This window comes from Chaetodon auriga, chromosome 11 (genome assembly GCF_051107435.1).
Source record: "Chaetodon auriga isolate fChaAug3 chromosome 11, fChaAug3.hap1, whole genome shotgun sequence".
Classification (NCBI taxonomy): domain Eukaryota; kingdom Metazoa; phylum Chordata; class Actinopteri; order Chaetodontiformes; family Chaetodontidae; genus Chaetodon; species Chaetodon auriga.
The window spans coordinates 19,578,515-19,605,336 of record NC_135084.1 but is presented as its reverse complement, the minus strand read 5'-3'; the positions used below and the strand labels follow the sequence as shown (position 1 = coordinate 19,605,336).

At 44.9% G+C, this 26,822-nt stretch overlaps 1 protein-coding gene across 2 annotated transcripts; it reads left to right on the top strand.

Moving 5' to 3' along the window:
- Nucleotides 1-684: 684 nt before the first annotated feature.
- Nucleotides 685-25,876, top strand: pcnx2 (pecanex 2). Of its 2 annotated transcripts, none has more exons than XM_076742819.1 (40): nt 685-1,335; nt 2,903-3,105; nt 4,093-4,210; nt 4,316-4,355; nt 6,245-6,777; nt 6,900-7,094; nt 7,868-8,341; nt 8,443-8,620; nt 9,514-9,664; nt 9,806-9,948; nt 10,266-10,344; nt 10,571-10,706; nt 11,758-11,900; nt 12,320-12,473; nt 12,746-12,778; nt 13,233-13,404; nt 13,590-13,700; nt 14,243-14,334; nt 14,682-14,791; nt 15,100-15,208; nt 15,816-15,908; nt 16,000-16,150; nt 16,522-16,663; nt 16,954-17,131; nt 17,644-17,752; nt 17,842-17,971; nt 18,966-19,024; nt 19,268-19,483; nt 19,571-19,824; nt 20,336-20,569; nt 20,797-20,900; nt 21,503-21,647; nt 21,963-22,193; nt 22,280-22,437; nt 22,654-22,770; nt 23,666-23,844; nt 24,103-24,269; nt 24,364-24,438; nt 24,773-24,949; nt 25,439-25,876. In XM_076742819.1, the coding sequence occupies exons 1-40, from the start codon at nt 1,183-1,185 to the stop codon at nt 25,610-25,612; spliced, it is 6,420 nt and encodes a 2,139-aa protein (XP_076598934.1). In that variant the 5' UTR covers nt 685-1,182; the 3' UTR covers nt 25,613-25,876. The 2 variants fall into 2 exon arrangements, with proteins under 2 accessions (XP_076598934.1, XP_076598933.1); XM_076742818.1 differs by having other exon boundaries at nt 850-1,335; nt 8,443-8,638.
- The last annotated feature ends 946 nt before the right edge of the window (nt 25,877-26,822 follow it).

Genomic DNA, 26,822 nt, shown 5'->3' with positions numbered 1-26,822 from the left:
ATTCCTTAAACTTTAATCAAAACAACCCCCCCACAGCCGTTGTCGCCAGACGAAGTCGTACCCAGCAGTGGCTGCGCCGAGGATCAGGGGGACGCTGGTGCTCCGCTCGCTGCTGGCTGTGGTGCCCTCTGATTGGTGAATTCTATGACACGTGACGGCCGTGGCAGTGTAGGGGGAGGAGGGAGGAGCTACTATAGGAATGTGTGAGGAGAGCGCGCCTTCAGGGAAATTATGGGAATAGTGAACCATATAGGATGACACACACATACACACTTACTCCTTTCCAAACACCATCCATGTGAGGGTGAAGGTTATTTTATTGTGAAAATATTAGTAGCAGCACCTGCACCACTACAGTCGCTGCCATGTATTTAGGCACACAAGGAAACGGTGTCAAGTGGTTCTCAGTGTACTTCCACACAATGCCAAGAAGAAATGTACACGAAGGTACACAGAGACATGCATTCAGACAATGACAAAAATTCTAAAAAAAAAATTAAAAAAAAGTAAAAAACCCCAAATATATGTATCTATATATAGGTCTGTAATAATAATAATAATAATAATAATAATAATAATAATATGGCCCATATCACCTATGTAAATGCGCACTGAGTCTACATATGCACACATAGCTACTTTACCTCCATGCGTACATTGACGATAAATACTGTACATACACGCATACATCGGCTTGCAAGCTCACACATACGGTGCAGCTTGATTGTATGACCTGTATTGTACAGCCTGCACACCGCTTGGTTGCGTTCCTGCTCACATAAACACTGAAGGTGGGAATCGTATAATAGGAAAGGATGGAGAGGGAGGGGAGGCAGAGGGGGGGAGTGGGAAGGGAGGGGAAGCGGTCAGAGCTGCGCATCTGTACAGGCAGCTAGAGAGGAGAGGGAGAAGGAGAGAGACGACCAGGACGAGATGAGGACCGCGGCAGCAGCAATGGACGAATCGACATTGGGATGGGAAAAGGCAGGCGAGAGGACGACACCGAGGAAGAGCGATGAGGCATGAAAGAGGAGGCTCAGGAGACGTGCTGTATCGCCCCAACATGGAGGCGTAGAGACAGTAGCGTAGCATGCATTAGAGGAGATCATTTCATTGTAGCCTAGCAGCAGCGGCATCATCCGTCCGTCCAACCTGAGCGGAGAGGAGGAGACCGGAGGAGAGATGGGCTCGCAGGTCGTGCAGACCCTGCGTCAGGGAGTCTGGGCATCCCTGACCGGGGGCTGGTACCACGACCCGGACCAGAACAAATTCAACAACTCCTGCCACCTCTATCTGTGGATATTTCTCCTGATGTTGCCCCTGTCTCTCCATCTGGTGAGTGTCTTTATGAGGGAACATGACGTTCAAGGCCGCAGAGGGGTTGTGAGGTGCGCACGGTATCTGTAGGTAACGTGTTTTTTTTCCCCCCTTATTCGTCACGCGCCCGTTTATCCCTTCTCGGATAAACGCGCTGTGGCGCTGGAAGAACATCTTTCATTGTCTGGGTGCCACTGAGGGAAACAGTAGGCCAGAGAAAACACCACTGTCGCAGTATTTTTTTCCTTGCATGCGGTGACGGAACGCATGGCTGCTCCTGGATGTGGCAGTGGGAGAGTCAGGAGGCGTGAAAGTGTTGTTCACTCACATTTTCATGGCATGGCCTTTGAAATAGGCGCAGCACACGCTGCATTGCTATCCTGACTGGGGAACTTCCACATGGGATTAATTACAGCCGTTTTACCTTGAAGGTCCGTGGAGATAGAGCAGAGGTGGAGGAAGAAAAACCTCTATCACGGACATACTCATGCAGCAGGCTGGTGGCACGAAGGAAGAGTTGCTGCTGTAGGTCAAACGCCTTGACCTTAGCTGTGATGAAATATGAATGATGACACACAGTCAAGTGTCACACTTCTTTAAATGAATAGATGATAAAGGCAACAGCAGCCATGTGCATTACTTCAAGCACACATAGCCAATGACTGCTTTTCTGTAATCACTACACCAACCAGCCTTGTCCACATTAGATATTATATATTGCAGATGATGTGATTCCTCCACACACACACACGCACACACACACACACACACACACACACACACACACACACACACACACACACATACACACACATCTGCTGCTCAGTTTCAGTACGATGAACCACAGCTAACTGTGCGTCTAACCCTTAAAATGAGCCGTCCATGAATGAGAGTTAGTAATGCAAAGTACCACATTCTGCTGTGAGAGTGACAGCTCAGGCGTCTGAGAGCTTTGCCACTGAAGCTATATTAAAATGTTGTTGCAGACAGTTTTCACAGTCTGTTTGAAAACACCCACCGCCTCCCCCCTGCAAAAACAACACACACTTTTCTGGGAGAGATGTTTCAAATTTCAAGTTTATTAGCATTTTATCTGAAGGTCGCACACAACACACGGCGCAAAGGTAAATGATGGCAGAAAGTAGAGGAACAGTCAAACATGAGCACAAATGACACTGGGCCACAGATTCAGACTGGGAATTTGCAGACTTTAATGAGAGTCTGTTTTCAACACAGTAAGAACTCTCAAACCAGACTCACGTGTCAGCATGATGCAGATTCTTTGTCTTTAATCTTCCTGTTCTTTACTATGGGCCATTCCTCCCCCGGGGATCAATAAACTTCATTAATCCACCAGTTAATCAAATTAGATCTTTTGGTTCACTGAGCCTGTGATACACTCAGCGGAGACGGTGTTGGCTGTGTGACCACATAAGCTTTAAATTTTGCAGAATTTCGTCTACATACAGTCAGATGAGAAGAGATATTTGGTGCTTTTCCGGCTGATGCAGCGTGAAGCATTAACTCAAACGCTGGAGATTCTGTCGATTTAACTATGGCGACTCTCTGCCTCTCCTCTCCACAGGCTTTGCCCCCTACCACCATGGCTTTGAGCATCTACTGCACCTCCATCACTGTCTTCTTCATCCTCATCAAGCTGGCCAACTATCGGCTGCACCTGATGTTCGACGAGGGCGAGGCGGTGGTCCGCAGCAGCCTCTCTGACCTCAGCAAGGCTCCGGAGAAGAAAAGTAATGCCTCGGACTCCTGCCTGCCCGCCAGCATCAGGTGAACCCCCCCCCCTCACACGCTAATAATCCTGGATTAGTCCAAAGGAGTTAAAAAATCCCTGCACAAGACTACAGATCGAGTCTCACCTGTATGGATGTATTGGAGGCCATTCAGAGAGATACGCAATATATAGAAATTTACTCCTTGTGCCTGTAGATGCTCCCTTGTTAGGTTAGTCATTACAAAATTGAGGCCAAAGGGCTAAATCCATAATCATACAGCTCAATTATTAACATGGAATTGTGCATTTAGGCGCGAGACCTCCATTAAGAATAACACAGCTGAACTAAGAGTGTCTCACTGTGCTCGAGATCCTCTTTTATTACCGCTTTTAGCCTCCTCCTTCTCCGTCTGTGTGTCTGTTTTTCCCAGTCCTCTGTTTCTTTGAGATCTGATTGGTTTCGTGATCAAGTGTCTCAGAGTGGGATACAGACTCTTTCCACTTCATTTCAAAGACTCCGTACAGCTTCGGTGAATGAGAGAGTTAATGAGGGGAGGTCAGCGATCTCCAGTCGGCCACTCCGCTCTGACACACTCGATCTGCCCGGAGACCAATAAAAGAAAAAGACATCACTTCCTGTTCCCTGTATGACTGCGTGTCTTTTAATTCCTTTTTAATCTCTGAGGTGCCTGTAGGGAGATGGCAGAGCGAGTCCTGAATTATTTTTAGTGCTTCTACATCACTGTACATCAGCTTATTTCACTGTTCAAAACATGAATGTCAGGTGATTTCTTCTGAAATGAGTATCCATGCATGGACATTTAAATTCTCTGCTTGACATATGTTTTTATTCCTATTTATATATATGTTTATTTCATCTTATTCATTTCATTATCTTTACTTCCTCTGTGCTCTTGTCCTTTGGCCTTATACTCATTTTATCTGTCTTATCTGGGTTACTTTCTTTTTGTGTTATATAACTTGTGTTTATTACTACTATTATTATTATATATTATTATTACTACTGTCTCTTTGTCGGACAGGAAGAGCAGTACAGTCCCAGACAGTGTTGCCATGACCATGTTGGCTCGGAAGCGTCCCAGTCCGGTGATCCAGGTGACAGTGAAACAGACTGAAACCGACCCAGGACTGATTGGGGTGGTGAGTGACAATTAGAAGATGGAAGTCCGCCAACATGAACACACAGAGTCGACCTACATTCAGCCCTAATTTTAATCACGTGTCTCTGAATTCTGCTGCATGCAGGACTGCTCGAAGTCAGACGAGGGGGTGAAGACGACAGAAGGTACTGCTGATCTTTGTTTAGGTTTGACTGAGATACAGATGGGTCGCTATTTAAGGAAAAATCAGGATAAATGAGCGGAAAAACATAAGAAATGCAGATGATTCCATGCAGAGCGCGAGGTGTCACTGATGCACGATGAGTAGGAATATGGATGAAATCATATGATTTGTCCCTCACACTTTCACAAAGACAGACTATAGCTAAGATGTAACTAATAGTCAGACTAATAGACTGAACTAAGAGCAAAATTCACTTACCAGCCTTACACCACGCAGCAGTCTTTATGCGTGCTGTTCCTTTAATCTGTCATCTGTAGGTGCTGTTACTCCTAATTGCGAACAAGACTGCAAGTTCCATTTCAAAATAATTAGCTCATTTTGTTTCTTGTGAGATTCCTTATTAAACAGCTGCGCTTTGGAAGTCAGCATGTCTGGTTACATTACATAGAAAAGAGGTAAAGATGTGTAACGTAATGCATCTTTTAACACAGGGATAGAAGGTCTGAGCTTGTCTGGCTGAATGTTTGATCAGAGTGGATTCAAACATTTCTTTGAACATATTTTTATGCAGCTTGCTTCACAGACAGATAACGGTTCAGCTGTTAGTCTGCTTAGCAATTACACAGCCAACAGATCTGTTAGGAAAGTATATATAAAGATAATAGAAAAAAGATCTTAGATAATCCCTCTATATCACTCTCACCCACCCAATTAAAATATTACAAAGGTGTAAAATGAAGTCTTCTAATTTCAAGCTTTGAGGCACTTAATTAGGGGATCAGATTGAGAGAGCTTGTATTTTGAAGCGTACCAAATCTTCTCTAAATGCGGGGTATTAATTGCCTCGCCACATTTTAAGCTCGATACAGTAGTTTTCTCGTGATATGTGAGCGTTAATGGCTTTAGCCGAGATGAGGGAATAACACATAATGAGCTTGTGAGCTGCAGTAAGGTTCACCATTGATTCAGAAGAGAGCAGAGGTTGATCAGTAAAGGATCTGGTTCTTGATCAGAGGTGATGAGGACAGAAACTCATGCAAATACTGTGGCTTAAAGTGTGGGAGAAACACCTGGATACATTTTGTATTTCATTGATTTATTTGAATTTCAAACATTGGATTGCATTGAATTCGCTGGTGTTTTCTGTAACCTGCAGAAATATTTCCATCAGCCGGGCGCCAAGGTGAAACAAATGAACATGAAGCAGTTTTTATCTAGAAAGGTGACCTCCTGGTGATTCTGTGGGATGCTAAAAATGACAGTATGGCATAAAGAAGGCAGGATCTAGAGGCTGCAGCGCAACATTTAACCACCACATCATCAATTAACCTCTTGTTACTGAAGCTACTGAGGCCTTGTATGCAATTTGGGGAAACAAGCGTTCTGTGTCGTTTACTGTCAGAATCAGGCTGACCTGGAAACCAGCTCTGTTCCTCTTCCCTAATGCACTTGATGTCTCCTTAGACAATATAGATAGACAACTTCCTTTTCTGCAAACACATCATTGTTGTAAATGAGCTCAGACAAAGCGCAGAACTAGCAGCCAGCCAACAAGACCAGCTGACTGCTTCCAGTAAACGTATGACCTAATGCACTGGTGATTAGTCAGAACAAAGTCAGGCTATTGAAAACAGGGATATAAATAGCAAATATTGTGCATATTGCATTAAATGGGTGCTTGCATGATTGGAACAAAAGTCTCTCTGTTTCTAATAGCAGTACGATTGGTCTGCTGGCAAACACTGCTATAGATAATTAGTGTGAATTTTGTGTGTTGTTGCTGCAGCCACATTAGAGACTGCAAAATTTCCATGGCAGGAATTTTAAAATTAGAGCAGTTTTATTAATATCACAATTTAAATCAACAATTTGAATTTCATTTCGTTCCAGGACAGAGTGAGAGTGCTGCAGAGGCGAGGCCTGTGGAGGGAGGCCTGCACCCAAGCCCAGAGCCTTCTCCAGATGACCTCTCCAGCCCTAATCCCGACCAGGCCGCCCCCCTGCTGCAGGCCCAGCAGAGGCCCCCATCCCGAGCTGAAAGAGAAGAGATGCGGCCTGGATCTGCTAATGGGACGGGGAAAATGGATGTAGAAATAGCTGAAACCGTTGCTGTGAAAGAAGGAGTGGACATTCAGAGCTCTTTGACGGGGACGGGCAGAGAGCAGTCAGAGCAGGAACGGACAACAGAGAAAGACTCAGAGAAAGAGCAGGAGAGAATAGAGGAGGAGAAAGACGGCGAGGATAAAGAAGCGGCAGACATGGAAACAGCAGATGAAGGTCTGCCTCCCTCCAAGGGAAGTGAGGATGAGAGCGAGGAGGAGAGTGAAGAGCAAAAAGAGCCCCCAGATGCCAACAATAACTCACTGGAGGCTCCTCAGGACCGCCAGGAGGATTTTATCGACGTCCCTGAACCTCCTGCACAGGTAGACCTCACTGATATAGAAACAGGAGCAAGTTGTTCTGTTTGGGAGGCTTGAATTTGAATTCATTTTGCACATCATGATTAAAGCTCTCCCCTCCGTCTGTCTCTTGTGTCGCTGCTCAGGCTGAGCCGGCGGAGGAGACGTACTGCTCCGATGAGATCGAAGTGGTTCTCGTAGACAGCTCCGGCCCCGGGCCCGTCTCGGCTCACCTGGACGACAGCGACACAGTCAAGATCATCATCACCATGAGCTGTGACCCTCAGACTGCTGCTCAGCTGGAGGAGAGCGTCAAGCAGAGCCTGCTGGAGAATGCACAGGTCAGAATCATTTTGGATTCCGCTCGCAGACTTGATGAATGGAAGAATTTGCATCATTAAATAGTCCAGATGTCTTTGTAATGCACTTGGTACGGCGTGTGAGAAATCTGCCTTCAAATCAGCCCACGCTGTAGTGTTGAGTCTAAAATGAGAGCTCATAGTAGCCTTGCAGACGGAATTGGCACAACTATTCTGATGTTGAAGCTCATGTCTCTGTGACTGCTGCTCGTGGTAAGATTGTGTTGTTATCAGAGCCTGCGGGAGGATTATTGGGAAGGGGGAGGCACAATAAATCAGAGCTTTGAATTGTGCTATCAAATCTATGCCGCCTACACATGTTGACTGTAGCCTAGAGCCTTACAGATATATAATTGTAATAAAAATAAAAGAAAGCAATAACCAAGTAGCATTTCTGCAAAACACGCCCAGTCCAAATCAATGCAGCAACAGGCTGAAATCACACAGCGAGCCCCTGAAGGTCTCTGCTGGCTGATTCTGACCAATCATATCATGCTGAGTTCCAGACTTTTTTAAATTTGCAAATATTGGATTACTATGCTGTTAACTACACCTACTAATAATAACACATTATGCTAATTATTATCAGGCAGCAGCTGGAGGGGAGGGGACAAGATGCAGCAAGGGGGGTACAGAGGTCACCCAGGGAGGGCCTGGCCCCCTAAATGCCAGCCCACAGGGTATTTTGTGGTGTTTGGATTTTAAGATTGGACAATACAGTGTGTGTGAGACACGTTTTTTGTGTGTCCTACAAGGCTCAGAAGGATGCAGGAGAGTGTCACATCAAGATCCCCGTCATCACCTTCGACTCCCCTGAGGAGGAGAAGCAGGAGGTGGAAGAGGCAGAAGGAGTGACAGGCTCAGAGGACGACCCCACCCTGAAACGGACGACAAGCCAAAGTGAAGAGTTTCACCTGTGTAGAGAAACAACCAGTTCTGAGTTCACCACGCTGGAGTGTCCTGATCCAGACCAGGAACTTGTTGGTCTGCAGACTAATGACAACACACCGAGCCCACAGCTGACTAATGATAACAGCTCATCGGGTATCGATGTCCACTCCCACCCTGATGACACGGATCCCCTGGATCATAATGTGGATTCACAAGGTTTCCTGCGTCTGCCGCCAGCCTTGGCCCGCTATGGGCCCGGGGGAAGGACTCACATCCGCGGGCTGAGCATGGACAGCGGGAAAGATGCCGTGCTGCTTTCAGACCGCTCACATAACACAGTATGTTGGCAGTTTAGCTCTGTTTCTATTTTTGTATGTTTATTCTAGTTGTCTCCATCCATCTGTCCATGCATACACATAAACATGTGTCTCTTTATCAGACCACCATGACCAGTTCCAAGTCAGATCTGGAAGCGAAGGAGGGCCAGATTCCCAATGAATCCAACTTCTTGGAGTTTGTATCCCTGCTGGGGTCCCTCAGTACCAGAGCGGGAGGGGCCAGCACGCAGGAAGACGAGGGGCCAGAACGCAAAGAGGAAGTGGGAGCTGCAGAGGAAGGTGAATCTCAGCAAGAGGGTTTGTTCCTTTGCCTCCACCTCCTTCATCTGCATGTTTTATGTGGTCAGAGTTAATGCAGACGTTTATTCATAAGTGCATACACGAGTGCAGTGTCAGCATCGATTTATGAGTTGCAATAAATTACTTGTGTTAGTGCCTGGTCACACCCGCTTTGTAAGGTTTAAGCTCCATAGTAATGCTAATCTAGATATGTTATTATATTACATTTATCTTAACAACTGTTCAGTTCACATTATTAGGGTGTTTTTAGCCCTGCAGCCTACTGGGATGCTAATGTTACTCACTTAATGGAAACCTCTTTGGTCAAAGAAAGCAGCACAGCTAATGGGCTTCATGTCATTTTATTGCTTTTTTGACAAGACGATTTCCTCTAATTAAACCTGCATTAACACAGCACTGCCTTATGAAGCTAGCAGTTAATATAGCTAATATAGTTATCATCAAGTCCAGTTTTCACCCTCCTTGTAGCTCTCTTTGGTCTCCACCAACTCCTGAGAGAAATATTTGCCTCTTGCTTGCTAAATGCTCCTCTGTACTTGAGAGATGAGGCTGCACCAAAACAGAAAAGTTGGGAGCTTTAAAAACAAGACAAGGACCTGAAAGACAATGAAAGTGAACCTCAGGCGGGAGATAATTCTCTGTGGGCTCATCACTATGAGCAGTTCATTCCACCAGCCCACCTTGAATAGAAGAATGGGCTGACAGTGTGCCATGGTGACCTGATGCAGACAAAAAGTAGTGCTGACCTCAGACTCGCCAATTCCTGTTCGCTCCCACTCACTTCCTCTCTGTTCATTAAAGGCATAAAAAGGGTGTAAAATCTAATTTCTGTGAATTTAACCAAAAAGCATTTCAATTTGACCTGTTTGCAGAGAATTTGACGGCGACTTCCAGACCAGACCAGACGATAACAGAGACCAACACAGACAACAAACCAGAGAGACCCAAACCACCCACCAGTCTGCCGACCGACACACTACAGGCTTTACCTCCTACACAAATCCCAATAGTCTCCCCTGACAGGTGCACATGCCTCTGCACTCACATGCTCCAATAAAAATATGCACACAGTTGAATTCACTCTGACACAAACATATATAATATACACACTTACAGACTTATTGACATCCAGGGTCTCCAGCTGATTGTGTCTCCTGTCTGCAGTCCACAGACGGACAGAGAGAAGGATCCAGACTACGATTCCCTGCCTTCGCAAACCTCTCAGTCAGAGAGCTCCATGCTGCAGGTCATCTGCAGGCCAGAGGCTACAAACAAAGAAGAGGCCTACACCTTTCATACTGTCCACAGTAAGCAAGTCTGAGGACTCCGTTTGTGCTGGGACGGTCTGATAACGCTCTGATCTTTTGAACAAATACACAGTATGTGCAGAAGGCTCTGCCAGCAGCTGATGGCTTCACTTTTGAAACAGCTCAAAAAGCTGGTAGATTAAATGACGGTTTTCTGGAAGGCCTCCAAGATGTTCAGCTGTTCAGTCATAGTTCAGTCTCTGTCTGTAATGCTAAAAAAAAAAAAAAAAGAATAAATCCCTCATAATAAATTTAACTTCTCATCAGCTGCATGTCAGTCATTGCGCAGTGCTTATCCTGTCTGTTTGTCCCACCAGGAGACAGACCTCGTAAGCTGTATGCAGAGAGAGCTCTCAACCTGCCGCTCGGAGCGGAGCTCATCACTGGCAACATGTGGTACTGCTGTCAAATCTTTACCTCACTCTCGTTTCACCTCATCCTTTACCTGCAACAACTTATCTTTTCTACCTTTTTTCATTTCCTGTTCTTCTTTTTCCTGCATTGTCAACCTGCATGTTCTCCTCCATCTTACCTTATTGTCCTTTTCCATCTCCCACTGCCTGTGTAATCAGATTTATTCTGCATATTGAAATAAGCCTGTTCTATGTGTGTTTGTCTTCAGCGACCTGCTGTCGACCTCTTCAAACTCAGAGTGCCAGGACGGCCTGGGAGGCGGTCACGCTGACTGCCCTTTCCAGCGACGCATCATCCCCGCGCACAGGCTCCGGCCACGAAGGACGCACCCCGAGATCTTCCAGGTGTCCACCCTATTCTTTCTCATCCTGCAAAGCAGTAGCCTCTATGTGTTGCTAAACATGATTTGCTAAGACTAAAGATGGGACAACAACATGTATGTTTGTTTATAAGGTTATAAATATGCATGGAAGTATGGAGTCAGGGGTTTCCAAATGGCAGTAAAGCTGTTATTTATCAGTACCCTGTGGGTTTTGTGCACATGCAGGAGACATGATAGCCATGTCTCTGTTTCACCGATCGACAGTTGGTGGTGGTAGCATGCCAAGAAGTGTAGCAGTGTGCCAACAAAGGGGGTGAACAAGAAGACTGTCAGCAAGCAAGCAGGGATGTAAACAATGGAGGTTTCAAATTCTTCAATGAGGCGTTTTTTTCAAACATGATTGCATGATTGCAATTAATCAATAAATAGGCCAAATATAGATTTTTCTATTTGTTTATTGCATCCACATTAGTCACGACCAAAGTAGCCACTACTATTCCTGGGATCCACCGATTAATTCACACACAAACATCGTCCACACAGTTTTAAAAAAATAGGTAAATACCCACTTAAATTAAAAAAAAACAAAATGCAGATTTTAATCTCAGGAAATAAAAATGCTGATTTCTTTTTTTCACTTTGCATCTCTACTCGTTCACATCAGAGCTGGTGGGTGAAGTATTGCTACGGCGGCGAGTTCCCAGAGGGTGACATAAATGATAATCAACCAAGTGGTAAATCGGATTAGTGTTTTCTTCCCGTCAAACTGTATGACAGAAAAAATATGAGTCATTGCTGCTGTTTGAACCAGTCTCCAAATGATCAGTCCTGCATTAGTCTACGTGGCTGCTGGATGCAGACCAGCAGGGGTGACATAAGCTGCCCGGATCAGTCGTTGAAGCTGAAACAACACAGACTCGCTGCTGAATCATTCATGCACCGAATCATCCTGACCGGGTTTTGAATTATCCTACATGGGAAATCGCGTAGTTGGAAAACATCCGACTCTTTTATTTCCTGTATTGCTGCAGTTGAATTCACGTCAGTGCAAATGATTTGTGTTTGTGCGTCAGGAAGAGGACTCTCTGGACGAGTCGTCGGAGACGTCCACTCAGGAGAAACCCACCAGGAAGATTTATTACAAACTCAAACTTTTTCCTGGGAAGTGGATCAACATTTTGTATGACCGACTTACCCTGCTTGCCCTTTTGGACAGGTAATACACAAAGACACTGCCTGCAGACCCTTTCCATCACACACATTTGCAAGTCCAGAAATCAAACCTCATGCGCATGATTGTGTTTTTTTTCACCCACAAGAATGTCATTGACTGGATATTTGTTGTCTCTTTAAATCTAAATCAGCATTGGGCCCAAAAATCCTTCAGTACGCCTTAACAACCAATCCATCAATATCACTTAATTTCTGGTCAATGTAGTCCTTTTATGTTTCACTCTTTCCAGTTTGATCAGCGTCCTGTCTGTTGAGCAGCGGTTCAGTCCCTTAATATCAGTGTGTCCTTTTAAATACAGATGAAAACAAGCATCAGGAATGTCACTTCCTGATGTCCCATAAGCGCCTGAATGCACCACTTTCACCTGCACATGTCTTTGTATGTGCTGTTTTTTGGTCTAGAAACCAGGACGTTCTGGAGAATCTAGTTGCGGTCTTCATGGCCTTCCTGGTTTCCTTCCTGGGTTTTGTGCTACTTAACCACGGCTGCTTCAAGGACTTCTGGGTCTTCCAGTTCTGCCTGGTCATTGCCAGCTGCCAGTACTCCTTACTGAAGGTAAAAAAATAAAGAAATGTGAAATCTCATCTTCTACTGTTGAGCAGTAAGACCTTTGACCCTCACACCTTGAACTGAGGAATGAGCTCACCGTGTGTGCAATGGTGACTCAAAATAGAAGAAAAGTCAAACTGACCTCAGGCCTGTCAGTTCCCGTTCCCGCTCGCACTCACTTCCTCTCTGTTGAACAAGTCACTGTACTGTTTTCAATTGTTTCCAAGTTTATGTACAAATGGTGGTTCAATATTGGCTCCTGTGGTTTTGTTTTCCAGAGTGTTCAACCAGATGCAGCTTCACCAACACACGTGAGTTTGATGTTCCTTTGTTACTGAGGAAATATTGCAAAGTAAAGACAAAGCAAACTTCTCGAAACAACGTCACAATGGTTGCATGATAATTATCAATATTTGGGAAATTCATACATTCATGATGCTGCTGTTGGTTGTTTGTTTCTCTTTACTGATGCACATTTGTCAGTCTTTGGATATGATGTCATGAATATGAAGTTCCCTCTTCTGTATTCAGAATTTTGCTGTGTTTTGACTGATGCACCAGCAAAAGTGTCACATTACTATGTAAACACATAGATGGATTCAACTGAATGTGACCCAGCTGTATAGGAGTGTCTGTGATTGTCATTCCATCAGGTGTTGGTGTCATCTTGCAGTTGATCACGTATTGAATTGCTGTGTTTGAAGCTCTGCTGTTTTATCAGATATCCTAACCTGTGTGTGTGCGTGTGCATGTGTGCGTCTCCAGGGTCACAACCAGCTGGTGGCCTACAGCCGAGCGGCCTACTTCTGCATCTTCTGTGCTCTGATCTGGCTGCTGGAGCAGCTGCTGAGGAGGAAGGACCTGCCCGTCTCCACCCTGTACGGAGTCACCATCGTCTGCCACGACGCACTGCACTTCATACGAGACCTGCTCGTGGGTAAGGACAATAACGAGATACCAGGAGAGACACACACAGACACACACACACACACACACACACACACACACACACACACGTAGCTGTCAAATGGCGCTTTGTTTCAGACCGTCCTGCAGCTGTTAGCACACATTTGTTCTCATTTCAAAACAATAATTTGTCTTTTTGTTTAATGCATAAAACAGGTTTCACCTACTGCTTCCCAATCACCTTCCTGGTGGGCCTTTTCCCTCAGATCAACACCTTCACCATCTACCTGCTGGAGCAGATTGACATGCACGTTTTTGGAGGGACAGGTTGGCAAAACTGTTTCTAATCTTTTGATTCCAGTGATGCTTGGATCCTAGATGGATGTTAATTTATTTTTCAGTTTTTACCCTAATCCGTCATTTCTGGGCACATCAGTGGATTTATGCCTTTGGTTTGATGCCTGTCTGTATAATCTGTTTAATATGTATTTATGCTTTAAATCTTTAAGTATTTCTCTAACAATATCAAATAGGTGAAAGCATCTGTAGTTATTTATTCAGTAAGAGTTTAACATTCAAAAGCTCAGACAACCTGCTTGGTCAGGTCTGCGTGTGTGTGGTTTGATCAGGTTTGATTGACAGTGATCAATCATCATCAGATTTTGATTCAAATTATTCATACGTTTGCAGAAGATTATGTTTTGTTATCTATGAAACTCATAGTTTCAAGCTAATTGTGAAGACATGTTTTCAAGGCCTTTAACTCACAGTGAACCCTCTTAGTGATTTAAAAGCCATAAAACCAAGACTTCAGTACATGCTTGCCTTCGTTTCTCATGTATTTTCACCGTCTAATTTGTGTGTCTCAGCTGCTACGAGTCTCATCTCTGCAATCTACAGCATCCTACGCAGTCTGATCGCTCTGTCTCTGCTCTACGGTTTCTGCTTCGGAGCTCTCAAGGTACAAATTAACTGGATAGAAAACAACACAGAGCTCAGGAAGGAGATGCGAGTGCAGCTCTTTCTCCCTTTCACTCCTCTTTTTTTTTTTTGAGTTTGTGCTCATGGTCATCCTCCTGGCTATAGGAATAGAAGATGGGGAGTTCAGTTATAAATAGTGTGCAGCCAGAGAGTTCATTGATGGAGCAAAGCAGAGCTGCAGTAAAAGTGTTGCTTCTTATCCTTTTAAAGTGGCCACAAGATTGCAGCTGTGGGAAGAAGCTTTTAAACCAAGATCCAAAAGCACCAGATTCTGGTTTTAAAGGTGCACGATGGCGCCGGTTCACCTGCGTCTGTGTGTGCTTACAGGAGCCGTGGGACGAGCAGCACACCCCAGCTCTGTTCTCTGGTTTCTGTGGCCTGTTGGTGGTCTTCTCCTACCACCTCAGCCGACAGAGCAGCGACCCGTCCGTGCTGCTGTGAGTATCAGCGCGTGTGTTTGCGCGCACATGCTTAATTCTCTGTAACAGTTTCTGAATGAAAGATTAGCTGAATTCGTCGAGGTGGGGAAATGAGAGCAGATGGTGGGTGTTTGTGCTTGAGTAATTTTCACTCAAGCTGAAAATAAGCTTCATGAACAATATTTGTCATTTTTACTCTTGTCTGCTTGTGAAATCTGAAGTATTTTACTCTGAAAACCTAAATTTCATGTGCTTTCCGTTGCTTTAGGATTTGTAACAAAAAAGAGCCGATTGGATCCTCTCATTTTACGCATTTTCATTTGCAGATCTCTGATTAAGTCAAAGATAATGCCCACTTTGGTGGAGAGCGAGGAAGAGGAGGAGGAAGACTCAGACAGCAAAGACCCTCTGCCTGAGAAACTGCAGAGCTCTATGGTACCTAAACATGATTATACAGAAGTAAACTCATACAATGTAGTTTTATTTGATCAGCAATGTTTTTGGTGGAAGATGAAGAGTTCAGGTTCAGGTTATTATCAGCCACTGTACATAATTTCTGCTCTGTGAAAGCATAAATGCACATTTCCAGTTTTATCCCCCGAAGCATTAATCAAACAGTCTTTTATTGTTTTAAATTGCAGCAGCCCAGAGCTATATTAGCTCATTTCAGCTCACACTAATTATCATCATAAAATCGATACTCATCCACACTGTGCACCCGAGGTGTGGATTTCATTCACACTGTATGAGAGTCTTAAAGGCAGCGTTGCATGCCAGATAATAAAACAATGTTTGCTGTCGATCATTGTGTGTGATTACAGGGAATTGTGCATCGGAGAAAACAAGCCTCCCGCTGCCTTTTATAGCATTAATGAGGATTGTGAAACTCAAGCTGCAGCGTCTTTGATCTCCACAAACTGAAGGCTCAGAATGATTAGACAGAAATGATCTCACACCTAAATGAGCCTGACAAAACGCATGCGTTTCCATTCAGCGTGGATTATTAATGACTGCAGCTCTCCCTCCCTCTTGTGCTCTGCAGAAGGAGATTCTGCTGTCGGACGTAGTTGTGTGCTCTGTTGCCTACATCCTAACCTTCGCCATCACTGCGAGTACCGTGTTTCTGTCTCTCAGGGTGAGATTCTCTGTCCCGTCCTCTTTCAATACGCTGAATTTGACTTTTGATCACATACTCAGTGTTTCATCATATACCAACTTGTCTCCAGCCCTTTGTGACCATCGTGTTGTACGCTCTGGCGGGGACGGTGGGGTTTGTTACCCACTATCTGATCCCCCAGCTGAGGAAGCATCACCCTTGGTTGTGGATCTCACATCCGGTCCTCAAGACCAAGGAGTACCACCAGTTTGAACCCAGAGGTCAGCATCCGACTGTGTATATTCCAGAGTTGTCTGTTAATAATGATTAATCCCTTGATCAGATAGAAATCGCTAACTAGAGCACACACAAATTCCAGGGCCATACAGCTCTCTAAATGTCTGATTTGATGCTGATTTGATAGAGGTGGCCATGATTTTTAGATATGATAGCATGATCCAGACTGATGTCAATAACCATTTTATGGATTCCCATGAAATTTGCTGCATGGTGCCCAGAGGAGGAGCATGCTAACGTACTAAACTAAGATAGTGAACATGGTATTAAATAACGCCTGATTAGCATCAGCACGTTAGCATTACCATTGTGAGCATGTTAACAAGCTGTTTCGTTGTTCTTGCTTGTCTTACAGAGGACGCTGTTCTCATGTGGTTTGAGCGACTGTATGTGGGGCTGCTGTGCTTTGAGAAGTACGTGGTGTACCCCGCCATCGTGCTGAGCGCGCTCACCAATGATGGCTTCGCCCTCAGTCACCGCAAAAAACTGGGAATCCAGTGAGTGGAGCCACAAACTCGTATCATTTCTGTAAGGGCTGAACGATATGCAAAAAGCATTACCTTGCTATTATTTTGACAGACAGATGGTAATTTTTGCATTTCATTTTCACTGAAAGAAATATAAAAGTAACGATTAGTTACAGCTCCTGGGCCATATTGCAGTTTCAATGATGTTTCGATGAATCGTTCAGCCCTAACGTCTCTATATGTGCAGTGCCTGTCCATCAGAGTGTGTGTGGCGAGCTTCCTGTCGAATCTGCGGTCTGAGCTCTTGTTTGTGCCTCCAGCTGTGACGTTCTCCTGACGACTGTTGCTGGACTGAAACTCCTGCGTTCATCCTTCTGCGACCCCAGCTTCCAGTTCCTCACTCTGCTCTTCACTCTCGTCTTTTTCCACTTCGACTGCCCGCACGCCTCCGAGAGCTTCCTGCTGGACTTCTTCATCATGTCGATTGTCTTCCACAAGGTGAGACAGCGGGGTTTGAGGGTCTCTGGAGAACGGGTGCACGTAAGCCAGTATGTCAAAGATAGATACAGTCAGACACTCACCATGACGAATACATACAGACACCAACACAATGATGCTACATTGTGGGAACTGTAGGATCCAGCATTTTGAAGTTTGACCTGTGTTAAGGACTAAAAGTCAGGATGTCTCAGCTTGAACGCCTTAATGACAACTGTGAGCTGATTGAAAGCAACAAAAGATATTTTCTTTTAACTTTGAGTGGTTTTATGACCATTATTTTGTCTTCTTATGTGTGTTGACCAGCAGAACAGACACAGACTGAGATGTTTCTGAAGGAACACATGAACATTTTCAACTCAACTGAACCTTTTATTTGTTTGAATGGAATAAATGAATTTTATATGCTGGCATTTGACCACAGAGGGCTTATTAATATTGATATTGACATGGAGGAATGTAATACATATCACTTCATTTCACAACGTTTCAAAGGTTCTTGGTTGTTTCAGATGCGTGAGCTGTTGCTGAAGCTCCATTTCATCCTGGTTTACATCGCTCCCTGGCAGATCGCCTGGGGCAGCGCTTTCCACGCCTTTGCTCAGCCGTTTGCTGTGCCTCGTATCCTTTCGCTAAGACCTTTATGTGTGTGTGATGGAGGGTGCACCCCTGCCTGCTGTCCTTTCCTTGACTGGCGTGTGCGTGTTCAGACTCAGCCATGCTGCTGCTGCAGACTCTGCTCACCACCGTCTTCTACACCCCGCTGGCTCCTTTCCTGGGCAGCGCCATCTTCATTTCCTCCTATCCGCGGCCCATCAAGTTCTGGGAGCGAAACTACAAGTAAGGCAATGAGTTAATCGTACTAACAAGTGCTGTTAGCCAGGCCGATGTAGCATTGAGCTCCACTGTTGCCCATAAACTATTAAAAACACATCAGTGAGCCACACTGCTGCACTGGCTGGTGTGATCCCTCATTACTGTGAGCATGGACACTGCACTTTATTTGCAATCAGTCCCACATACACCGCCCTGCTGTAAATACCTGCTGTAAATGCTCAGTATAAATACTCAGAGCCACGATAGAGAAGTTGGAAAATATTGGATTAATGACTTTTTTATACAGTTTAATCATTTTAACATCAAGATCACCATTGCGAGTGTGTGTTTTTCTGAGGAATCAAACCCATCCTTTTGAGCTGAGCGAGGCAGATTAGCAGATAGACGCCCTCCTCCTCACCCTTACACAACCAAACCCCTCTGTTCCCTCTTACTTATTGATGTGAGAGAGGTTGTACTTCAGCTCGCTGAAAGCACTCCAAAAATAATCCTGCAGCTTTGTTGTGCAAACTGCAGAGATTTGACAAGAAGCAGCCTGTGATTATATTTAGTCGTCTGTATGTGAACTGAGGCGTCGCCCCTGCTGGAGTCAGATCTCAGTGCTTTCAGGCAGCAGGTTGTCGGTGCGAACACCAAGACAACAAAAAATAAACAACATGGACAACAACTAAGACAGCAGAATAGCCCTAAAATATTTAGTTTCAAGTGTGTCAGCAGCTGTGGAGGCGTTCATTTTTATATTTTACACTCTTAATACAGAGCATCTCAAGCTGATGTATTGTCTGTACGAGCAGCTTTCAGCCTGTTTTGGGTCCATTTTAAAAAAGGTTTTGATTGACACAAAATGATATGTGAGCTGTTGTCCTATCAGCTGCAACATTTTATTCAGTCAGCTTGACTTGACAGACACTTAGGGATGCTTCATCACCACAGCATGAATGTGCCCTTCTGTCTCGACAGTCTCAACATAATGGTTTTTGTCTCCTGTCCCTTGCAGCACAAAGCGAATTGACAACTCTAACAGCAGACTGGTGTCCCAAGTGGACAAGGAGACAGGTGAGCTCTTTCTAATTTACATCAGTTACAGGCTGGAACTTTTTTTTTGTATTGTGTTTAACATTTCCCGTCCTGTCACTGAGTTGTATATGAGGAAATTAATATAAAAATTTGATCATTATGTCAATGTGAGCACAAAAAGGTCCAAATGAACTTCCTGTAGTTCAGGATCAGGAAGCAGCCAAACTTTGCACCACCTTTGCCTTTTCTTGACTGCGATTTCCCACTTTCCTTCTGTCGCAGGGTGTGATGATAGCAACCTGAACTCCATCTTTTATGAGTACCTGACTCGCTCGCTGCAGCATTCACTCTGTGGCGACCTCATGCTGGGCCGATGGGGCAACTACAGCGCCGGAGACTGCTTCATTCTGGCTTCTGACTACCTCAACGCCCTGGTCCACCTCATCGAGATCGGCAACGGGTTGGTGACTTTCCAGCTGAGGGGTCTGGAGTTCAGAGGTACAGTTCGACCACCTGCTTTCCATCCTTCTCTCTGAATGGACGATAAGCTAACTCGCCGCCCGACTGATCACCTCCATCTCTCAGGTACGTACTGCCAGCAGCGGGAGGTGGAGGCCATCACTGAGGGTGTGGAGGAAGACGATGCGTGCTGCTGCTGCGAGCCAGGTCACTTGCCCCACATGCTGTCGTGCAATGCGGCCTTCAACCTGCGCTGGCTGGCCTGGGAGGTGATGGCCACCAAGTACCTGCTGGAGGGTTACAGCATCAGCGAGAACAATGCCGCCACGATGCTGCAAGTGTACGATCTCCGAAAGCTTCTCATCACCTACTACCTGAAGGTTCGTTTCATCTGTATGTGCATTTTAAAATTTACAATGATTTTAGTTCAATCAGAGGTGGAAAGAAGTCTTGTTTTTTAACCTGGAAGTGAAGTTTAATTTTATGGTTTTAGTGCAGATGCCAGGACATAAACAGACTAAACAGCAGCATGTGATGACTCGCTCCAGAGAAACCTGGGCTCAGTATTATTACAGTACACGATCCGCTGAGATCCCGTATTTAAGCTGATATATTATTGTGCTGATATTAAGAATTATTAGTATGGAAAGGTGCTTTGTGCAGCTTTAATAATGCATAAACTTTGACATATTCAATCACCTTTTCTTCAGTGGACTGAAAATTGAATATTCAATTTGTCTTAAAGGGTCCTGAAAGATTTGCCGGCCAAAAGGTTAAACAGTTAAAGATAAAGTATGTTATGCATTAATCATGATGGCAAATGGCAGCTTGCCAGCAGTGACTCCAGATGTGGTCAGCAGCTAAAACTCACACACATTTATCTCCTCTCAGAGTATCATCTACTACCTGATCCACTCCCCCAAACTGTCCACCTGGCTCAAGGACGCCGCCGTGCAGGAGGCGCTGCAGTCCTACACCAAGTGGCACCACATCGAGCGCGACCCTCAGGTCTTCAGCGTGAAGATCGACGAAGACTACGTTCACTGCCTGCAGGGGGTGACGCGCGCCAGCTTCTGCAACGTCTACCTGGAGTGGATCCAGTACTGTGCTGGGAAGATGGAGACGGTACTTTGATATTATTCTATCAAACGTCGTTATGAGCATCTGAGGGATTTTCTACAACTGTTTATCACGGCTGCAACTCAGAATTATTTTTCATTATCGATTTAGTCTTTAAATTGTTGGAAAACAGTGAAACATTTTATCACCATAAATGCAGAATCTGGACTTGCTGTTGTCTTTGTCCCATGAGGCAGTCTCGTCATGTCTGTCTTTGTCTGGTTTGTGTCCAGCCTGTGGACAGTGATGAAGACTCTCCTTTGGTGACTCTGTGTTACGCTCTCTCCGTCCTGGGGAGGAGATCCCTCGGCACGGCGTCACACAACATGTCCAACAGGTAAACCGAACCAGAGACACAAACAGATTAATGAATTGTGTGCAGTCACTCTCCAAACTGAGTCATGTTTTACAGATTGTAAAGCTTTCTGAGGCACATTTGTGATTTTGGGATTCGTAGAAAAAATGACTTTATTTCACCTGAATTTAATGAAGAACTGATTAATAAAAAATGAATAATTATAAAACCACCTAAATATGATAAAGAAACACCTAGAAAATAACAATACACCACTGAAATTGTGACACAGTTAATTCTTCTAAAATACAGTAAAATGTAATCTAGCTCGTCTGTCAATAAGTGTGTTGCTTCTTCACTCAGGATAACATTCAGCAAAGCTTGCGTTCATGTTGTTCATATAAATGCAAACATTACACAGAACTGGACAATTTGACTGGTTGCAGTTGTGCAGAAATTACCTTTCACCTGCAGTTCAACAGATAGCCCAGAAGGGGGCATCAGCAGCTAAATCTACAGCCATGTCCATTGCTACTCTCATGGTGTTTTGCCTTTGTGGAGTTTAGTTTTCCAAAAACACTTCTCTTTCTCTCTCTGTGTTTTATCCCCTTTTCCCTCACAAACCTCTGCCCTCCACCACAAAGTCTGGAATCATTTCTGTACGGTTTCAACACCCTGTTTAAAGGCGACTTCCGCATCGCCACCAAAGACGAGTGGGTTTTCGCTGATCTGGACCTCCTGCAGAAGGTGGTGGCTCCTGCAGTCAGAATGAGCCTCAAACTGCATCAGGTGAAGTCTGCCGTGCTTCTCTGTGTCTTTGTGCTGATGATGGTGTTTCCTCTCCTGCTGTCCAAATCTTTATTTTTAAGTACAGTGTTCAAAGAACATTTTCACTAATTCTGCTCTTCTGTGAATAGATGTTAAATCATGTAGAGTTTGGAATAATATCTGTGGTGGTGGTGGAGAGTCATACTACTGTGACTGCTATTGTACTTTATTAAGCAAATTAAGTAACAGATCTGAGTACTTCTTCTTCAACTGCTCATTTTCCTAAAATCTGATCGAATTCTCCAGTCCTCCATCATGCCTCTGCTGCCCTTTCAGGATCACTTCACCTGTCTGGAGGAGACCGAGGAGGCATCCATCTTGTACGAAGCCATCACAAACTACCGCAGCAGCCTGGTCATCTGCCACGAGAGTGACCCCGCCTGGCGTAAGGCGGTGCTGTCCAGCCGCGACACGCTGCTCACGCTGAGACACATGATCGACGACGGCACGGATGAGTACAAGATCATCATGCTGTACAAACGCCACCTCAGCTTCAAGGTCATCAAGGTAAGACGGCTGAGGGTGTCGGTGGAAACAGGCTATAACAGAGAGTCAGAAGATGCTGGTGCAGAAAGTGAAACCTCTCTCTGCAGATCAACAAGGAGTGCGTGCGAGGACTGTGGGCGGGCCAGCAGCAGGAGCTGGTGTTTTTACGGAACCGAAACCCAGAACGCGGCAGCATCCAGAACTCAAAGCAAGCGCTGAGGAACATGGTCAACTCGTCCTGCGACCAGCCGCTGGGCTACCCCATGTACGTGTCCTTCACTGCTGTGCTGCCACATCGTCAAGACCAGATGTGTAGAGCACGACACTAACACTATCACAAGGTTTTAGGATTGAATTTAAAGTTCTTAGTAATAAAAATGCTTGAAAAATCTTCTACTTACTGCGTTGATTGTAGTATTTATGGTTTTGTCTGTTTGCTAGTGTCCCTTGTTGCTGACATTTATTTAATTATTTTTTTTAGGTACGTGTCTCCATTAACAACATCATATGCAGGAACGCACCGTACGCTCCGCAGCATTGGAGGAGGAGCTTTAAGCCTGGACGTCATTCGATCCTGGCTCTGCTCTAAATGGTTACGGTCAGTTGAGAATAAATTGCTATTTCTGCATATTCAAAAAGCTGTTACCGACACCTCAGTGGAGACTTCCTCTTTGCCTCCTCAACAGATTCTATGTCTGAGCCATTAAAGAGCAACATTAGGGTTAGGATGATGAGCAAGAGACAAAAAGTTGTGGTGGCACGTGAGGTGAAGGTAACTTCGTGGTGTTCACTGACTCAGCTGGTTGAATTTGGTGTAAATCACTATGGATGATGTGCAAACTGCAGTGTAACGCGTCGGCTGTCTGCTGAGTGAGTGCTTCTCTTTGGATTTACAGGTATTGACTTAGTGCAGGTCACTGGGGGGAAACAACTTAATGCAGTCTTAAATACATGTACAGGAACGCTGTACTCTCCCTCTATTCTCTCTATCCTCCTCAATCCCTCTTTCATACATCACCTTCAGCATACCTTAATGTATAGGCTGTGCATTAACCTCTGCAGGTCAGCCAATGGTGTGCGCGTGTGTGATTCTCTCTTAAGCTTCTTATCTTGCTGAGTTTTCCTTTCAGATTAGATTAGATTGCTAATCCTGTTCCATCGGCCTTGATTCCAAGGTGTTGGCTTAATTTCACTAAGTAGACGAGGAGCAAAGGAGACTGGCCTCGTCAGCCAGAACACACTTAACTAATTTAAGAGGAAGACTGCAGTAGTGTTTGTCACATATGCTCACACAGTTATGTAACATCTCCCTCTCTCGCTGAGTGTGAGTTTATGTGTGTGTGTGTGTGTGTGTGCTTAACCAGCTGGAATAGTCAAGGCTTGATGCATTTTTTATGGCTCTTTGCCAGTTTGTGTCCCTTGCACTGGTGCAGACATGAATAAATAAATCACAGCTCTGTGCGTGTGTGCATGTGTGTGTGTGTGTTCTGCAGGGTGCGTAAGGACAACCTGACCAGCTGTAACAGTGGTGTAAACATGGAAGACGTGGACTGCGGCGCCGGTGGTTCGTCCTCGCTGAGCCACAACCGCCCATCCTCTGTCACATCCAACAGCCTGAGCCTCTACCAGCACAGAGCCAGGACGACACACAGCCACAGACACCACAACGCGGGTACACACTAACGCACACACACACAACAATAGTCATAAAATCAAGTTTTCATTAAAAAATAAACTGTTAATAATAAACTGTGGTCACCACCTTGTGAGTTAGATACGTGGGCAAAATACACACACGCACACACACACCGCAGTGCCTCATCATGTGGTTTATGTGCTTTTGTTTTCCTATACAATTATAAACATATGTATTTCTGTGTGTGTGTGTGTGTGTGTGTGTGTGTGTGTGTTCGTGTGTGTGTTTCTGCAGCCAGGAGAGAGTACCGCAGTCGGTCAGTTCAGCCCCAGAGTCAGCGTCCCCCCGTCAGCAGCCAATCAGGGCCCATCCTGGACTCAGGCTCCAACCACGGGCTCGTCCAGCGTCTGTCTAACAGTCAACTGTCTTTTAACACATCCATAGCCTCTATTTTCTCCCAGGTACAAACACACACACACACACGTTTAGCAGCCTGCTCAGTTGTTGCTGTTAATAAGAGAATAAAGCAATAAGAGGGTCTCTCTCTGTCTTCAGGTCCCTCGTCTCTCAGGAGCCGGTGGGATCAGCTCGCAGCTCCAGGCGGCGCAGCATCAGCAGCGCTCCAGCCAGGTATGAGCTTGTGACATATCATATATTTTTATAATCGATTTATAACAAACAAACAAAAACTACAGCTGGGAACTGGGCAGATTCAGAAATAAGGGAGCTCTCATACACGTACGTCTGAGTTTTGACTTAAACCTAGTTATACTTTAAAAAGTATCTGGAACATGTGCAGCTCCTCTTACATGCCAAATGGTTCCAAGTAGCCAAATCTGTGCCTGATAATGATCATTGTTTGTGCATGAGTATATTTGTGTGCTGTTTGTGCTCCCATGTACCATGTTAGCATTAATTGTACTGCAAGAACTGCATTTTCGTCCTCTGTGGTGCGTTCGCCCAGGTCTCCTCATCATCGTCCACTCTCAGCCTGCTGTTTGGGAAGCGTAGTTTCTCCAGTGGCCTGGTGATCTCTGGGCTGTCCGCTGCGGAAGGGGGCAACACCACCGATACGCAGTCCTCGTCCAGCGTCAACATCGCCATGGGGCCCTCACACAGGTCCAGCAGCAGGGCCACGCAGGTAGAGGACAGATCAGCAGGTGGACATGCAAAGACCCTGCCTGCTTGTACACAGTGCTTGTACTCAGTCTGAAGGCTGAATGTGGCGACAAACCCTCAGGACAGAATTTTTTTAGCCCTACTTCTGGTAAAATGCTCTGTGAAAGTCCAAGTATAATAATATAGTGTAAAATATGTTACTTGTTCCATCCACCACTTTTAATTGTGAGGTGTAATAAATGTTGCAGCCTCTAGGGGTCACTGGTGGCACTTCAGACTGAAAAATGTCACATGGCACCTACACTTCCTTCATTGCATGTCTGAAAATTTGCTATTGAATGGAGAGGATAAGATGGGAGATGAGTTTTAGAAAAGCCACTGTGAGCCGGGCTTTCTGTTAATTTGTCGTTGTTCTGTTAGTTTGACTTGACTCACATGGTGTGAGTAAAGTCCAGGTTCGAGCAAAGACTATTGCTCTAATGTGCTTCCTCTGTCTTTCTCTCTTTCTCAGTGGACATCAGAGCCATATGAGAGTATAGACGCGACCTATTCCAACGCCAGCATCACGGTGAAAGACGGCGTGCAGTCAGGTGACCGGGGCGGCAGCCAAGGATTAGACAAGACCCAGGAGGAGTCAGCCTCTGCCTCAACAGCTCCAGAGGCGACGGATCAAAAGACTGTCTGAGAGAGAGAGAGAACACACACACATACACATGCACATACACACACAGATGAGAGCACCCATACACATGCCTATATACAGAGAGGACTGTATGAAAAGTAACACGTACACACATCCATGCAGACGATTGTATGAGAGCACCCATGCACACCAACCTGCCTCCTCTCCTGTCCTCAGCATGTGGTCTCACCCTGTTGTCTGAATGTAAAAGAGTCTGAAAACATGATCTTGGATCCGGTTGGTGAAATAAAGACGTTTTTAAATGAGGCTGCCTCTTCTACCTCTGGTCTGGTTTTGTCTAAATGTGTGTGTGTTACGATGGGAGGTTCATATTTATGTTGGTTTTATAGATACTTTGGTTTCTGGACAGCGTTGGGCTCATCGAGGCACCATAGAAGAAGTAAACCTGGTGGTTATCCCCATCCCCAAGACTTTAGATCGGAACATTTCACTTTAAATCATATCCTGTATCATTTCAAATGATTCAAATCAAACCCTCCGATGCAGTTTCTGGCAATGTCGAACAAACAATGCTGTTTATGTTCGCACTTTCCAAGATCTTTCCGGAATGATCATGTTTGAGGCCAGCATGTGATCCTTGAGACCTTTTGTCCTCCAGTCAGCATTCTCATGTCCTCATTTCCACTAAACACATTTCCCCATGGCAAAAGAAAGCTTTGCGGACTCACTGACAATACATAATTGTGATGAGTAGTTTCTGAATCTGAAAAAATAAAATCTCATTGTGGAGGAATTTGGTGAAACACCATCTGGGCCTTCAGTTGGGAAGTAAAATTTACAGAAAGCATATCTGAACAAGTAACTGAACAAATAAAATATGAAAAAATCCATAAAGTCTTTTTTGGTTTTTTAGGTCAGAAGTTTTCTGAAGTTGAAGAAAGGTGGTGGAGTCATGTTCCTCAAAATCTGGCTTTGGCCTTTGTAACACCGGCCATTTCAGTCACTTAATGCATGCCGCTGACAACAACATGCTTTGAGCTAAATGCTAATGTTAGCATGCGTCATGTGTTAACCATCTTAATTTAGCATGCTAACATTTGCTAACTAAAACTAAACGCCAATTTAGACATGATGGAGCTACATGAGGATTTAAGGTTACTGCAGTTCATCCTGAGGGGAATGTCTGGACCAAATGTAATGTGATTCGATTCAGTATTTCCTGAGATGTTTCACTAAAACCCAAAATGTCAAC

Coding starts and splice junctions, on each gene's coding strand:
- pcnx2 (XM_076742818.1), top strand. CDS start 1,183: ATGGGCTCGCAGGTCGTGCAGACCCTGCGTCAGGGAGTCTGGGCATCC. Junction 13,701..14,242: donor GCACGTTTTTGGAGGGACAG/GTTGGCAAAACT, acceptor TGTGTGTCTCAG/CTGCTACGAGTCTCATCTCT. Junction 17,753..17,841: donor TCAGCCGTTTGCTGTGCCTC/GTATCCTTTCGC, acceptor GTGCGTGTTCAG/ACTCAGCCATGCTGCTGCTG.